The 15,545-nt window shown below is 35.9% G+C and overlaps 1 protein-coding gene across 3 annotated transcripts in view; it reads right to left on the reverse strand.

Annotated features, from left to right (window-relative positions):
* Window positions 1-3,981: 3,981 nt before the first annotated feature.
* Window positions 3,982-15,545, reverse strand: part of LOC150107933 (telomere length regulation protein TEL2 homolog) — a 284,799-nt gene continuing 273,235 nt past the window's right edge. For 2 of the 3 annotated variants that reach the window (XM_090415456.1, XM_090415458.1), the window contains 2 exons: window positions 13,981-14,063; window positions 3,982-4,812 (listed from right to left, as the gene is read on the reverse strand). In XM_090415456.1, the coding sequence (XP_090271582.1) occupies window positions 4,795-4,812; window positions 13,981-14,063 (101 nt within the window). In that variant the 3' untranslated portion in view covers window positions 3,982-4,794. Of the gene's footprint in view, window positions 4,813-13,980; window positions 14,087-15,545 lie in introns of all 3 variants that reach the window. The other variant, XM_090415457.1, reaches the window with a different exon arrangement.

Below are 15,545 nucleotides of genomic sequence, written 5' to 3' on the forward strand. Positions count from 1 at the left end.
TCCATAGGCTCCTTAAGAAGGTCACTTCTTGGCCTGAGGAGATTACCAACAGACTAAAACCCTATAACTCTAGACCCCCCCGCATATATGGGCTCCCAAAAATACACAAAGAAAATGTGCCATTATGTCCCATAGTGGATGGCATTGATTCCCCCACTTACAAACTAGCCAAGCATTTAGCCAAAGCGCTCTCACACTATACTGGCAATACACCATCACACATAAAAAACTCAGCCCACTTCAAAGCCAGTATAGAAAACCTTACACTCCAACATAATGACATAATGGTCAGTTTTGATGTCTCCTCCCTATTCACGAATGTCCCCCTCAAAGAAACCTTAGAGCTAATCCAAGCTAAATTTCCTCCCGATATCTCAGCCCTATTTCAGTTTACAATGAACTCAGGCTATTTCGTTTGGCAGGAAAAATTCTACAAACAGATAGAGGGGACAGCCATGGGTTCACCACTTTCCCCACCCTTGGCCAACTTCTTCATGGAGATGTTTGAAGAGAAAGCCTTAAACTCAGCCCCACAAAAACCTACCATATGGCTTCGCTACGTTGATGATGTTTTCGCTATTTGGCCACATGGCCCGGATTCACTCCTCTCCTTCCTAACACACTTGAACAACCAACACCCTAGAATCAAATTCACCCTGGAAAAAGAGGAAAACAATAACCTCCCCTTCCTAGACACACTAGTCACCCGCCAACCTTATGGAACCTTGGTTTTCTCAGCTTATAGAAAACCCACCCATACAGGCAGATACATTCACCAACAATCCCCCCCCCCCCTCACAACAATATGGAGTGATTAAAACATTATTCAACAGGGCAAAAATAATCTGTTCTAATGATCAAGCCCTAACCACTGAACTAAATCACATCCATGACACTTTCTCAGCCAACGGCTACCCCCTCCAAAAAATACTTAACCCAGTTATCCACAACCCACCACCCCCTCCCCTTCACAAAAAAAGATTACTCTAAATCTATCACTATTCCCTACATCAGAGGCACCTCGGAAAAAATCAATAAAATCCTAAAAAAACACGACTTGACCACCTGTTACAGACCACATAGAAAACTGGCAACCCTTATCCGCTCCACCAAAGACCAACCACTTCCCCTAGACCTACCTGGTGTATACCAGGTCCCTTGCAGCTGTAAACTGTCCTACTTTGGCCAAACAGGCAGGACAGCAAATATCAGAATCTCAGAACACAAGGATTACATCCGATTTTACCAGTACAGCCACTCTGGGCTTGCAGACCACGCTCTGGATACTCGCCACAGAATAAGATGGAAGAAAGCCACAGTAATACACCGCAGCAAGTTCAAGTATGAAAGACTATTCATGGAATCAGCCTCGGCCCTTAGGAACATGCCAAACCTCAACAAATTTGGATGCATGAAACTGCCCCAAATTTGGGAAACTGTTATCAGAAGAACTTCAGCCCAAAGGCCAAGAACTACCAATATAGCCCGCCAGGGGGCACCATCAGGACTTTAGGAAACGCTAGCTTCCTAGCTTCAGTCTCATTTGCTGTTATTAGTACTTGTGTGCACGTGTCTGTGTAGTAAGTTCCCAAGAAAATGGCAACGTGACGTTCGCCGAAATATCGGAAGGTATATATTAAAGTTTATTTAATCTATATTTCTAGTATACGCTGTCAATCCCTTAAATATTAGTTATCATGTTTAACCAGCGTATAAGCCTCTCAACAAGAATAATAAATGCTTCAGTTGATTGTATTCAGTTTGAACTAAAAAATATTTGGTGTATGAGAGTTTATGAGTGTTCTGAAACTAATGCCTGAAGAAGCACAACACCTGAAGTGTGAAATTAAGCGGATAAAAATCCTATGTTGTTATATAGCCAGTAAGTGAAACTCAAGATTGATAACTACGATCTATATGAGTTTCAATGCCGAAAAACTATCGGCAAAGTCAATTCGAAGCAAAAGTGGAGCAAGCTCCCTCACTATTCTTGATATTCTCTCATAATGTAAAACACAGCTCCTAGGAGATGTAATACTGTCATTACATTATGAGGAGAGGTCACTACCCAGACCGGTTTCAACCTTTTTTGAGGTCTCATCAGTGAGTAGGTAGACCTGGAAGATATCAAGCTTAGTGAAAAGAACTTACATACCTTCACTATACGAATGCCATAAAGGTGTGCTTATATTTTGTAATTAAAATGAAAAGCCAAACGGCTAGTTTTCTGGCAACTTAATAGAAATTAAGCGGATAAAAATCCTATGTTGTTATATAGCCAGTAAGTGAAACTCAAGATCGATAACTACGATCTATATGAGTTTCAATGCCGAAAAACTATCGGCGAAGGCAATTCGAAGCAAAGGTGGAGCAAGATCCCTCACTATTCTTGATATTCTCTCATAATGTAAAACACAGCTCCTAGGAGATGTAATACTGTCATTACATTATGAGGAGAGGTCACTACCCAGACCGGTTTCAACCCTTTTTGAGGTCTCATCAGTGAGTAGGTAGACCTGGAAGATATCAAAGCTTAGTGAAAAGAACTTACATACCTTCACTATACGAATGCCATAGGATTTTTATCTGCTTAATTTCTATTAAGTTGCCAGAAAACTAGCCGTCTGGCTTTTCATTTTAATTACCTGAAGTGTGAGTTGCTTTGAAACATGTCTTGCTTTGTTGCTTTATTCCCACCCGCTCTCTAGCTGAGTATACAGTGGTGACTGACTGAAGTTGTATTTCTCATGATTCTGATTCAACTGATGATTTCCATAAGCAAAAAGCTGGATAGTTAATAAGTGAAAATCACTAAATAAGTCACAAATATTGCTAGCAATGAAAGTGAACAATGGATGAACACAAGTACACAAGCATGTTCATTTTGATGGTATTGAAAATATTGGATTTGAAGATGTGGAGCATCCTAAATCTTGAAAATAATGAACAGGTGTAACCAGAGGTGAGAAAAATATTCTAACAAGGAGTCACTAAAACAGTTTTGTTTAACAGTGGAGAAAATATTTAGAATATTGAAAGTTTTTTCACTTCATTATACTATAAATTAAAGATGCCAAGAAATTATATTCTTGTTTAATCCTTTATCCAACGTAAACAAGCAATGTTTGCACTTGGATAAAGGATTAAAAAAGAATATAATTTCCTGGCATCTTTAATTTATGTATTTAGAATAAGTATTGGCATATGAAAATAAAGTAGACTTTAAACTATCATTTGTGTTTTATTTCACTGCCATGTCTTTTTTTTTTTTTTTGGATGGGAAGCTATCAACGGGCATTACTTTCAGAATGTGTCTCACAGTTTGGTGTGAAGAATCATTCTTTTGAACTAATAAGTCATGCATTGTCTATTTCTAATAGAGAGAGATCAACATTTCTTAAACTGCTGGGGATAGATTATTATTATTATGTAACATCTCCAGGGAGTCCAAAGATTCATCGAAGAAGGGCACCTACTCTACAACTCTCTGTCTCCACCAATCACAACCACCTTCATCTACACCAACAGTGTCCACCACCAACCACCATTACTAGTATTTTCACAGACAATCACAAACATCCATGCCCATGGCGGGATTCGAACCTGTAGCCTTTTGGCTAGAGAGTGGATACGCTAGCCACTAAGCCAACCAGGCAGGTAACTAGATGTTCTTGAAGATTTGATTGCTTGCATACTGCAATATTTATCAAATAAAAAAGAATGGAGTGTGCTAACATAGTTGTAACTGTGGTAGATGATTCCAAGTTAGTTAGTCAGGCTATGGAGGACAACAAAGCTTCCTTTCTTTAGACTGTTCAACTTCTAAATTTAAGGTATATTGTTTGGACAGGTGCTCTGAAATCATTAGAATGGATAGTAATTGTAAAAATGAAAGATTATTGAACAAAAACATTTTTATAATTAGTATTCTAGTTAGGTAGGTGGTAAAAAATGACACGAAATCAAAACTGAATGATCCTGTAAGTCATCAAAATTACTTTATTTTACACATATATATAAAATACATGCATTATTCATGCTGCTGTTGTGACTTAAACCAGCACTCATCAGCGAGTAATGTTTCAGTTCTATTTTTAAGCAACTGTTTGGTAATGTTCATAAATAATCCATTTCTTCTTCTTCTTCTTTTTTTTTTCTTTCTTATATTAGATTTATACTTGTGGGAGAAACAATTCAAGAATGGTAGACTTGACTCTATCTTAAAAAAAAAAAAAAAATTCTTCACAGAAGTGTAACGTATCTCTTTTATAAACTGATAATGGCAAAGTTACTAAGACATAGAAACTTCATTTATTTATTACATTATGTACAAATGTCAAATATACTAATAACATTTTAGCTGAGATGGATGAAAATCAGTTTTTACCCATCTTAGAATATAAACCATTCTCAAAGTTACACATTAGTTAATATATATATATATATATACAACCATATTTACTGCTATTTGTTATCCGAGAGCATCACTGTAGAGAATCATGAAGAAGTCACAACATTTACCTTTAAGTTGGAAAAATCTGAGTTTAAATTCCATCGGAATTTAAACTCAGATTTTTCCATGAGGAATGAGGAATCTTTATAAGATTTTTCCATGAGAACATGAGGAATCTTTATAATAGCTTTTCAACTAAAGGACAATTAGTTCATCACATATGAAGATGAATTTTTTTAACTCCTTGCAAACTGGATTTAATCCAACAAAACAGGTAAACCAGCAGGAGAGCACATGACATGCAATGTAAAATTATTTTCATGATGATCTTGTTTCAAAAGTCATACTGTTCCAAACTCCTAGATTAAAAAAAAAAAAAATTAATAATAATAATAATAAATAAAATAAATAAACAAACAAATCATCAGTAAAATGTGTATGTACATAGGGTCATATCATATAAATTTAAAAAAAACATTTAATACTTGATAAATTTGCTTTACTGTATCAGAATAAAAAGTATCTCTAACACAATAAAAGCAAATTTATAGGAATTTGCATGCTCTGAAATCATTATATTTGTTATTCCTAAAGATATCAAGATGAAAGAGTATTAGATCTGATTATAACATCACAAGGGAAGGGATTTAAATTAAAGACATGACTGTTCAAAGCCTCTAGTTGGTGACAATGATGATCATGCAGTAATCTGGGAAGTGGTTAAGTATGCAGATGTTCCATTCAGAAAAGATTACCTGCTGAACTACAAAGCAGGAAATTATAGCCACGTGAGGAGTATACTAGGTTTATCTCATCATATCAGTTTCTAGGTGGGAAGGACATCAGAAGTGCATGTGATACATTTAAAACAGATGAGCAATCTTATTAAGCAAGAGATTTAAAAAAAAAAAAATGTGGAAGAAATACTGTGTACATAATGATAATCCATATGAGATGTTAGTAATTAAAATTATAAGGTGCATGCAACCAGAAGGATTACGAGTACTGTATGGAAAGCTGTCTGAGCATGAAAAGAAACTTTAGCTCTTCAAGCTAAAGAGAACGTAAAACAATTCTGTTGTTATGCTGCAAGTAAAAGAAAGAAAGAAAGAATGAATGCGAAAGAATAACTCTACTGAAAGCAAATGGTATGTGGGTAACAGAAGCAGAAGAGATTTTTCAACTAATGAGTGCCCATTTTGCTATTAACCTGGTATGCAACATCAGTGGTGCACTCAGGATTTAATCTTGGGAGGGGGGGGAGAGTTGAGTAGACAATTTGAGAATACATACTACACATTGCATATGATCTATGACTGAGCATCTGCAGTGATCATCAATACATGATACCTATGATCTCCTCTGGCCCAGCTCGGGCAAACGAAGTAGTGCTTGGCTTGCCTGAGCACTACTTCATTCACCTTGTGTTTGCACCATATCTATTACAACTGTTATTCACTTCAGTCAGGGAATACACCCCTTGAGGGTACATGGTAGGAATTTAATGATGACACATCATCTGCATAAAGCAAAGAGTTGAGATTAACATCTCCAATTTTGATATCAGGTTTAACCACTTTCCTTCATAATGTGATACATATAGATAATGAATAACAGAGGGGATAATGTACATCCTTGTCTAACCAGATTTAACATTAAACCACCTTCCTGTACTTTCCTCAATTCTAACTGCTGACCTACGACTCAAGTAAAGACTAAGTATTTCTTGATATAATGCCCCATTGACAAAATATAATTGTAGCATTTTGAATAGCTTCTCTCTTGACACCTTGTCATATGCTTTTTCCAGATCTACAAAAACTTAAATACAGATCTTTGTTATATTCCCATGATTTCTCAACTATCTGTCAAGGTGAAAATCTGATCCTGACAGCCTCTATTTGGCTTGAATCCAGCTTGTTCTTCCCCAAGCTTCTCTTCCACAATCCTTCTCAACCGTTTCTCAAGTATACTTGCATATATCTTACCAGGAACACTCAGTAGAGAGATACTTCTGTAATTCTCACATTCAGTTTTATTTCTCTTTTTATATATGAGTACTATGAGAACTCTACTCCAATCATCTGAAATTCGTGATATTTATTTTCTATGTTCTTACCAAAGTCCTCCCATGACTTTTGTTTAGATGGTTTTACACAGTGTTTAGCTTTCTTACATTTGTCTCTGTATTCTCTAAGAGCACAAGCTGACTTATTTGCAGGAACTTTTGATATGCTTTCTTCTTTTCTTTCACTGCCTCTTTAACTTCCTGTGTCCACCATGGAGTTCCGATTTTTCTATCCTTACAGACAACCTCACCACACGCCTCTCTGGATGAATCAATCAGTGTTTTCTTCAGGGCTTGCCACTGAATCTCCAAGGTTTGGTTCCTGTTCTCAAACTCTTTCATTTTTTCTTCAATAATCTTTGTGTATTTTAGTCTACAGTTCACATCTGAGAGCTGCTCAACTTTTATTCGCTTTAAAACTTTCTTACATGTCATTCTTTTCAATATGAAATTCAATTTTATTCTGCTCAATACCAAATGGTGATCACTTCCAATTTCAAATCCCCTGTATGCTCTAATGTCCTGCACCAGGGAGAAAACATCACTATCAACAATAACATAGTCAATGAGGCTTTTCTTATTCCTTGCCTCTTCTCTCCATGTGAATTTGTGTACATTTTTATGTTGGAACATGGTGTTAGTAATAACCAGTCCATGACCTGAACAGAAATCCAACAGGTATCTGCAATTATTATTAGTTTTGCTCTTTTCTCCAAATTTTTCCAATATATTTTTGTATGTCTCACAATCATTTCCTAATCTGCTATTTAGATCCCTAACAAGAACCAACTTCTTCTTTTTCACTGTATGAGTTGCTTTCTCTAAAGCCTCAAAAAATTCCTCCACTTCTACCATAGTAGAACCTTCTGTGGGACCATAGGCAAAAATAAGTCTCATTGCCCAGTTCCCCATTCTCATATTTGCCCACATCACTCTACTTGAGACTGTCTGCCATTCAAGATTTAGCCTTGTAGTTAGTGTTGAATACTATGGCTACTCCTTCTTTTCCTTGATTGTCATTGCTGAATATAACATTTTGTATTTATTGCTCAGAAAGATCTCACCACTTTTTGCTTTTTTTGTTTCAGTCACTCCGATCATGGCGATCTGGTACTTATCCAACTGACATGTACAACACTAATTATACATGTCAAATTCCTGACATGTACAATTAGTGGGTGTATAGGATATTATGTTGGCACTACATAAAAAAATTATATTATTACTAACTTCTTATCAACAAATTTCCTCCAAATTAATCTGTTATCTGTTAAGACTGCAATTTATCAGATGTTATATTTCAATCTTCTAAGGAACCTTTTTTTTTACTGCATTAATCCACCTTGATCTTGGTTTTCCCTCTGCACCCTTTTCTTGCCATTCTAGTAAAGAACACTTGTTTTGTTAACCTTTCTTGAACCATTCTGTTTAAGTGACTAACCTAGTTCTCAGATCCATAAGTTAAAATTGGTTTGAACACTATCTTTTATGGCAAGTTTAATGTTTTGACTAATTTCTCTCTTATTCCACATAAAATTATTCAGTTGAATAATTTTATGTGGAAAACCATACTCAATGTTTTGCTACTTCTGTTGTCTATTTCCACATTTCATTTGTAATTTTCACTAAAAATTGTGTCTAAATAGCTGAAAATGTCTTATTTCTATAGGTTTTCCGTTCAAGATACAGTTTATGTTTTCAATGTTTCTGCCTATTTTCATTGTCTGTATTTTTATTGCTGATTTTTATATGAAATTTATTACAGCAGTTATTCAATTTAGTCAGGGAATCCTGCAGACTTATATTGGATTTATTTAGAAGTGTAATAACATCATCTGCATAAACTAAACGGCCCAGATTAACATCTCCAATTCTAATATCAGGCTTAATACCACTTTTCTTCACAATGTGATCACAAGATGATGAATAATGTACACCCTTGTCTCACACCCAATTTAAAATCAAACCATCTTCCTGTACCTCCTTCAATTCTAACTGCTGGCTACACAATATAATGGAGGCATTTATTCCTGTGTTTAGCCTGAACCAAGTTTGTTCTCCCCCAGCTTCCTTTCCACAATTTTTCTTAAAAACGTTTTCTCAATTATACTTGCATAAATTTTACCAGGAACACTAAGTACAGAAATTCCTCTGTAATTCTCACATTGTTTTATTTTCCTTTTTATAGATGAGTATTATGAAAGCTCTATTCCAATCATCCAGAATTCAACCCTCTGACCAAGCTTCCTGAATTATGCAGTATAGCCACAGCAGTAAAACTTTTAAACCTCCATATACGAGCATCTCTGATTGAATATCATCTACTTCAGCCATTTTTCCACATTTCAGGTTTTGAATAGGTTAAAGTGAAGTAGAAAATACTTCAAGTATTGATATGTATTCCTAGTGGCATTCTTATTGACCGTTTACTACTACTATGCTGTTACTGCTTGTTTCATTTAGCAATCTTTCAAAGTAATTACTCCATACATCAAGGATATCTTTTTCTCCAGTTTTCATGTCACCTTTATCATCAATGATTCCTTTTATAGTATTCTTTCCTCTATTTCTAAACTTTTTAATAGCCTCCAGAATATTTTGCTATCTTCATGATATTTTATTTTCTATGTTCTTACCAAAGCCTTACTATGACACTTTTGTTTAGCCTAGTTTTACACAGAATTTTGCTTTCTTATATTTTTCTTTGTATTCTCTAAGAACACAAGCTGATTTGCTTGCCAGGAACTTTCAACATGTTTTCTTCTTTTTCTTGACTACCTCTAACTTCCTGAATCCACCATGGATTACTGAATTATCTATCCATGCAGACTACCTCGCCACATGCCTCTCTGGCTGAATGAATCAACGTTTCTTCAGAATTTGCCACTGAATCTCCAAAGGTTGATTCTTGTTTTCAAACTCTAATTTTTTCTTGAATAATATTTGTGTATTTGAGTCTAAATACACAAAATGAAGCAAAAAGAATGTGATAATTAATGCTGACTTTGGATTTTTAATAAATCATTTTAGCATTTTGTAGCCACTGAAGTACTTATTGGATAAACTTTTAGCAAATTAAATCATGTAGATGGATGTAACATGCGATGAGCGAGCTGTTAAAAAAAGAAGTATTATTAGTAATGAAAGATATTATTGATATGTATGTAATGTTTTTTTTTTCATGAGTGTTTATTTCATGACAATACCGGTTTATTAGTTTGCACTACTTGAAATAACGATTTTTTTTTTGCCATGATTGTGTGGTATTTTGTTAGAATTTACCTTAGTATTGTCTTCACATGTATCAATTGTATTCAATGTAGTGGCCACCAGTTTAAGCACTACACTTCCCCTCCACCATTCAAAGACTACATAAGTCTTAATAATAATTCGTAACATAGTTGATGATTTGGTAACTTGCTATGCAAGTGGAATGTATGCATCCTGTTGTTTATAAATATAGCAGGTGTGAGACAGGAATGTGTATGAGTGCATGAAATGTAGGCAGTGAGAAGTACAGAAAGATGTCTTGATCTCAGGATTTAGCGGCAGCGGATATAGTGCTTCAGAAATGGGTGATTTTCTATCTGTGGATGCTGGAGAGAATGTTAAAGATGCATATATGAATTTAATCTTGGACAGTTTAGTGGACAGAGAGAGTTTGTTTGATGGTGGTGATGATTGTGTGTGTAAATGTAAATTGAAAGCAGAATGTGTGCAAAGAGATAAACAGAACTGCTGAGAAAAAGTCAAGGAGGATGAATGAAGATCTTAACAGGATAGAGAGGTTGGCTAGTGTGAGAGGAACAAGAGTAGGTGTGAGAGTGTGAAATCAGAGAGCAAGGGAGAGAGGAAGGTACAAGAATGGGAGAGAGAGAGACAGGGAAAGAGAAGAAAATGCAGAAAATTGAGAGAGTGGGGAAGCAAGGGATGGGAGGGAGAAGGAAGAGTAACGAGAGAGAGAGAGATCAGAAATAAGAGTCATGGATTCCAGTGAAAGAAGGATGAATGAATCTGTTTGGAATATCATGTAAGGAGATCTGATAATTTGGGGGCATGCAGAATAGAATAGAGTACCAGAGGAGTGATTGTGTAGTGAAATGACAGAAAGTGTGAGAATGCAGTGAAGAGTGAGTGAAAGTTAGAGAAGATGATAATAATGGTTAGGGGAAATTTATCTGAGAGGTGGCATGAATCGTGTAGTGCAAGATTTGAGGTTGATGTTAGAGATAGTGTAGGAGAAATGTGTCCAAGGAAAGATAGTGAACATGTTGCCTCAAGTATGATAATGCGAAGTGGAGAAGAAGAGCAGTGATGACGAATGAGATGATAGCAAGAATGTGCAGAAAAAGCAGTCTGGAATATGTAGATGTGTAGAGTACATTTGAGGAGAAGAGAGCGGCATGCAAGAGATGGATTACATTTGAATGCAGCAGAGTGCAGGCATTTGGAGATTGTTGTTTTCTGAAAAGTATGTTGGTACAGGAAAATGAACTCAAATATTTGGAATATTGGATAAGGATTCTCCCCACATGAGGCCATCCCTGTAAAAGATGGCCACATGTGGGGGAGAGTGGCTTGAGAAATGAGGGGGGGTGTACACTGTATTACAGAGCCAGGTGGAGTATGAGGGGAGTAATAATGGCCATAATGATACTGGCAATGCACTGGTTTTTCTGTATACAAATGTCAGGAATATTAGGAATAAAGGGAATGAGTTTGTGGCATTGCTTGACTCAATCTCTCCAAATGGTGTTGATATCAGTGAAACTTGGTTAACTGAGAAGGATGTTCTAACAGGGATAGAAATCAAAGGGTACAGCATATATATTGGCAGGATAGGGAAGATAAATGTAGTGGTGGAGTGTTACTCATGAAAAGAGATGAACTGTGCACTCTCAGGGTGGAAAATCTCATTGGAAATAACACTAATGGATTTGAGAGTATATGGTGTAAAACAGATGCTTATAAGACAAAATGTTTAGTGAGATGTTGCTACAGACTGGGAATATAAAGAGTAATGAGCAGGAAATGTTTAAGCAAATGCAAAGTGAGCAATCATTATGAGAAACTTCAACTATAGTAATATAAATGGGCAAAGGAGACAGCATGCAGTACTGAGATGGCATACTTGCTACCTTCCCCCTCATGAAAATGACCATATAGTCCTAACTTGGAGGATTCTTTCTATTTTATACCTCCACATGGAGCATGTAGAGGTATCAAAATAGAAAGAAGTAATGTGGAATTATAAGGAAGGTGGTTATTATGGACTTAGAAACCAGCTTGCAGCAGTACAAAGAATGAAAGAATTTGAAAGAAGAGTGGTCATTAGTGCATAAGAGATACTTAAGAAAAAATTGTTGACAATGACAATCTGTCATTGTCAACAACCGAGTGAAGAAGATAAAGCAATTTGGAGTAAAATGGATGACAAAAGGAATAAAAGGGGAATTGCAAAAGAAAAAGAAATTATGAAGACATATAAAGGGAAGGGTGGAAAACAGTTGCATGAGGACAATAAGGCCTAGGCTAGAAAGTGACTAGTATTGTAAGAAGAGAAAAATTAGAATATGAGAGGAGATTGGCATTGCAATCCAAGGGGTTTTTTCATTATATGGCAATTAGAAGGCAAAATGATACTGGACAGATCATCTTACTGGGTGGAGATGGGAATCAGATAACCAAAGCACCTGGCATAGTTGAGTTGTTAAATGATCACTTTATTAGAATATTCCATCCTTGTTTTATTCAGAATTTTTTTAAAAGGATAATGCCTGGTGAACTGTTACAAGTGAATGAAGAGGATGTATTCTGAATAGTGAGTATGCTAAATGTTAAGGCAGGATGGGGTAGATGGAATTATACCATTAACTTGGAAGTAATGAAAGTCTTGCAATGGGGCAGGTTCCCAACGAATGAAAACAGGATAAGACAGTACCATTGCATAAGGGTGGTGGTGGTAGAATGGAGGTATCAAACTATAGGCCTGTTTGTATTTCTACTCCAGTTGCTAAGATTTTGGAGAGATTGGTAAGAACTTGTATACAGAATTAGGCAGATGAGGATAATATATATATGCAGACCAACATGGATTTATTAAAGGGCACTTTTGTTTTAGTAATCTGGTTATCTTTTTCACAGTAACAAGAGCAGTAGATGAGGTTAAGGAATACACTGTCATTTTTCCCCCCCAAGGCATTTGATAGGGTGCCACATAAGTTGATTTTTAAGTTGCATCATATGGGGGTGGATATCAGGATAGTAAATTGGCTCTCTGACAGATATCAGAATTGTATATGGCAGAGCAGTACAGGTGGAGTTCTGCAGGGTTTAGTCCTGGGACTATTACTGTTCAATCTTCATGTCAATGATATCGTCACAAGACTACAGGGAGATGTTCAGTTCTTTGAAATGATGTAAAGCTTGGTAGGATTATTAGTAATAGTGCTGATGTTTTGGCTCTTTGGGAGGATTCGAATAAGCTGGAAATGTGGGCAAAGGCATGAGGATATCAGTTTAATACAACTAAATGTGAGATTTTAAAATTTGGGATGCACAGAAGGAATGCTTCATACTCAGTTGGTGGAGTTATACTGGAAGAAATGGAGGAAGCAAGGGATCTTTGGGTTGATTGTGGATAGAAATTCAAAGTTCCAGGGACATATTGCAAAGGTTGTAAAGACATCTCAGAGAATTGCAACAACGTTAAGGAGAGCATTGATCACAAGAGATAAAAGTGTGCTGGTCCCATTGTATAAACCTTTGATCAGACCACATCTGGATTTCTGTCTCAGATTTGGTCACCTGTATTTGAAGGGATGAAGTAACCTTAGAGAGGGTGCAGAGACTGATAACCAAATTGATATCAGGACAGTGCAATGTTATGAAGATAGACTGAGGGCATGCACACTGCAGAGTTTGAGGATAGAAATCAAGGGGAGGGGGGGGAATTGAAATATTTAATTTGTTGAAGGGTTGTTATAATAACATTGAGATTTTTCAAATGGTAGAACACAGGCAAGGAAAAAGGACAAGAGGCCATCCCTAGAAGTTGCAAAAGAAGGTGGTGAGTAAAAGGATAAGAAATTTTTTGCATGGGTAGCAGAATGGAATGCATTGCTTGAAAGGTGATGAATGTGCAGACTGTGGATGAATTTCAGGAGGTATGATTAGACTTTGTGTTGGACTCCCATGATAAGTCTTGTGACTCCATGGAGGGCAAGAAGATAATAAGTAACCGTGGTTAAGTTTTGAGTTATACTATTTTGGCTGTAAGCTCTTGAACTGTTGTACTATTTAATACTAAACTATTTAAAATAAAATTCTATTATAAATGTTTAAAAACAAATTTTCTAAGTTTGCAACATAGCTGATTTAATAAACAGAATTTCAAATGAAAAACAACTAAAACATATCTTTCTCTCATAATGTAATTATGACTGTTAATAATACTCACCGTTCTTACTACTCCATTAAACAAATGCAATGCAATCTTTGCTCTCTGGCTACATGAGGACTCATTGTCCTTAGAAATGATACCTGCATTATAAGAGACAAACAGACTGAGAAATCATTAGATTTAATTTTACATACATACATACTCCTTTCACATAAAACTATGAGAATTCTGAATCTAAGATTAAAATTATCATAAAGACCACATTATCTTATTAATATTGCTTTCTCTTCTCTCTCTCACACACACCACACAACAAATTCCAGTTAACTGGGTCACATTGGGAATAGCATAATTTGGCTCAATCAAGTGCCCCAATTAAACAAAGTTGCACAGCAAAAGTTTAAAAGGTGTATGTACATAACATAAAATACAAATTTTAATTTCATTAAATCAGCAAAATTGCTGATTTATAGATAAACTTAAACAATTGGCTTTAATTAAAATAAAATATTTGCCATAAAAATAATTTCATTTATATATAAACACACATGCAGCTCTTGGCATTTAATGCTGTAGGTAATTGAGCAGAGTTGGTGTTGAGAGTTGGCAACTGAGCAGAGATCAGGTGTTGGTTGGGTTAGATGTTGATAAGGCTGTGGGAATGGATGGCATATCACCACATATTCTTAAGGAATGTGAACCACAGTTGGCTATGCCTTGACCTGGTTATTTAATGAAAGTCTTGCAGTGGGTAGGATTCCTAAGGAGTGGAAAGGAGGTAAAATAGTGCCTAGGAGAGAAATCTCCAACTATAGGCCAGTCTGTATAACTGCGGTTGTGGTCAAGGTGTCAGAGAGATTGGTTAGGAATTGAATACAGGATTGGATTGATGACTTAGCATTCTTTATGATGGTTAACATGCAATGTAAAAGGTAGGTCTTGTTTCAGCAATTTTGGGAGAATCATATAAAGTGATATTCTTGGACTTTGCAAAAGTGCTTGATAGATTACCGTATGATAAGTTAGTGTACAAGCTGGGCCTCTGCTGTTTAACTTGTTTGTAAATGATATATCATGAACTAACTGGGAATCTTCAGTTGTTTGTTGATGATGATGCAAAGTTAGGAAGAATTATAAGTAACACTGCTGATGTTAATTCCCTTGGAGTGCAGAAATATAAGGCTGCGCACTATATTGATGTTGCCGTACTGCAGGAAGTGGATGAGAGATTTGGGAATGATGGTTGACAGTAGACTGAAGTTTAGAGGACATATTGCTAGTGTTGAAAAGGCTGCACATCACAGTGTTGCTATGATAAGAAGTACTCTAACACAGCACTGCCCAAACTGTGAGCCGCGGTCCCCTTGGGGGCCGTAGGTTTTGTTAAGGGGGCCGTGAAATAATGAAAACAAATTTAAAATGTTTTAAGACTAAGTAGTTTTTTTCTATTTTAAAAGAAACGTATTTAACTTTTATTATTTCTTTTTTGTTATTTTTTATATTTTAATGGAAAATTCACACATTGGTGTTGGTTCACAAACTTTGCTTCCTGCATATTTCGGCGCTTAATGAATATTAGTAAATTTTGCTTATTCATATGTTTCATTTCAAAGCAGTGGTTA

This window comes from Typopeltis vanoorti, chromosome 3 (genome assembly GCF_054136105.1).
Source record: "Typopeltis vanoorti isolate ZY-2024b chromosome 3, IOZ_Tvanoo_1.0, whole genome shotgun sequence".
NCBI classification, from domain to species: Eukaryota; Metazoa; Arthropoda; class Arachnida; order Uropygi; family Thelyphonidae; genus Typopeltis; species Typopeltis vanoorti.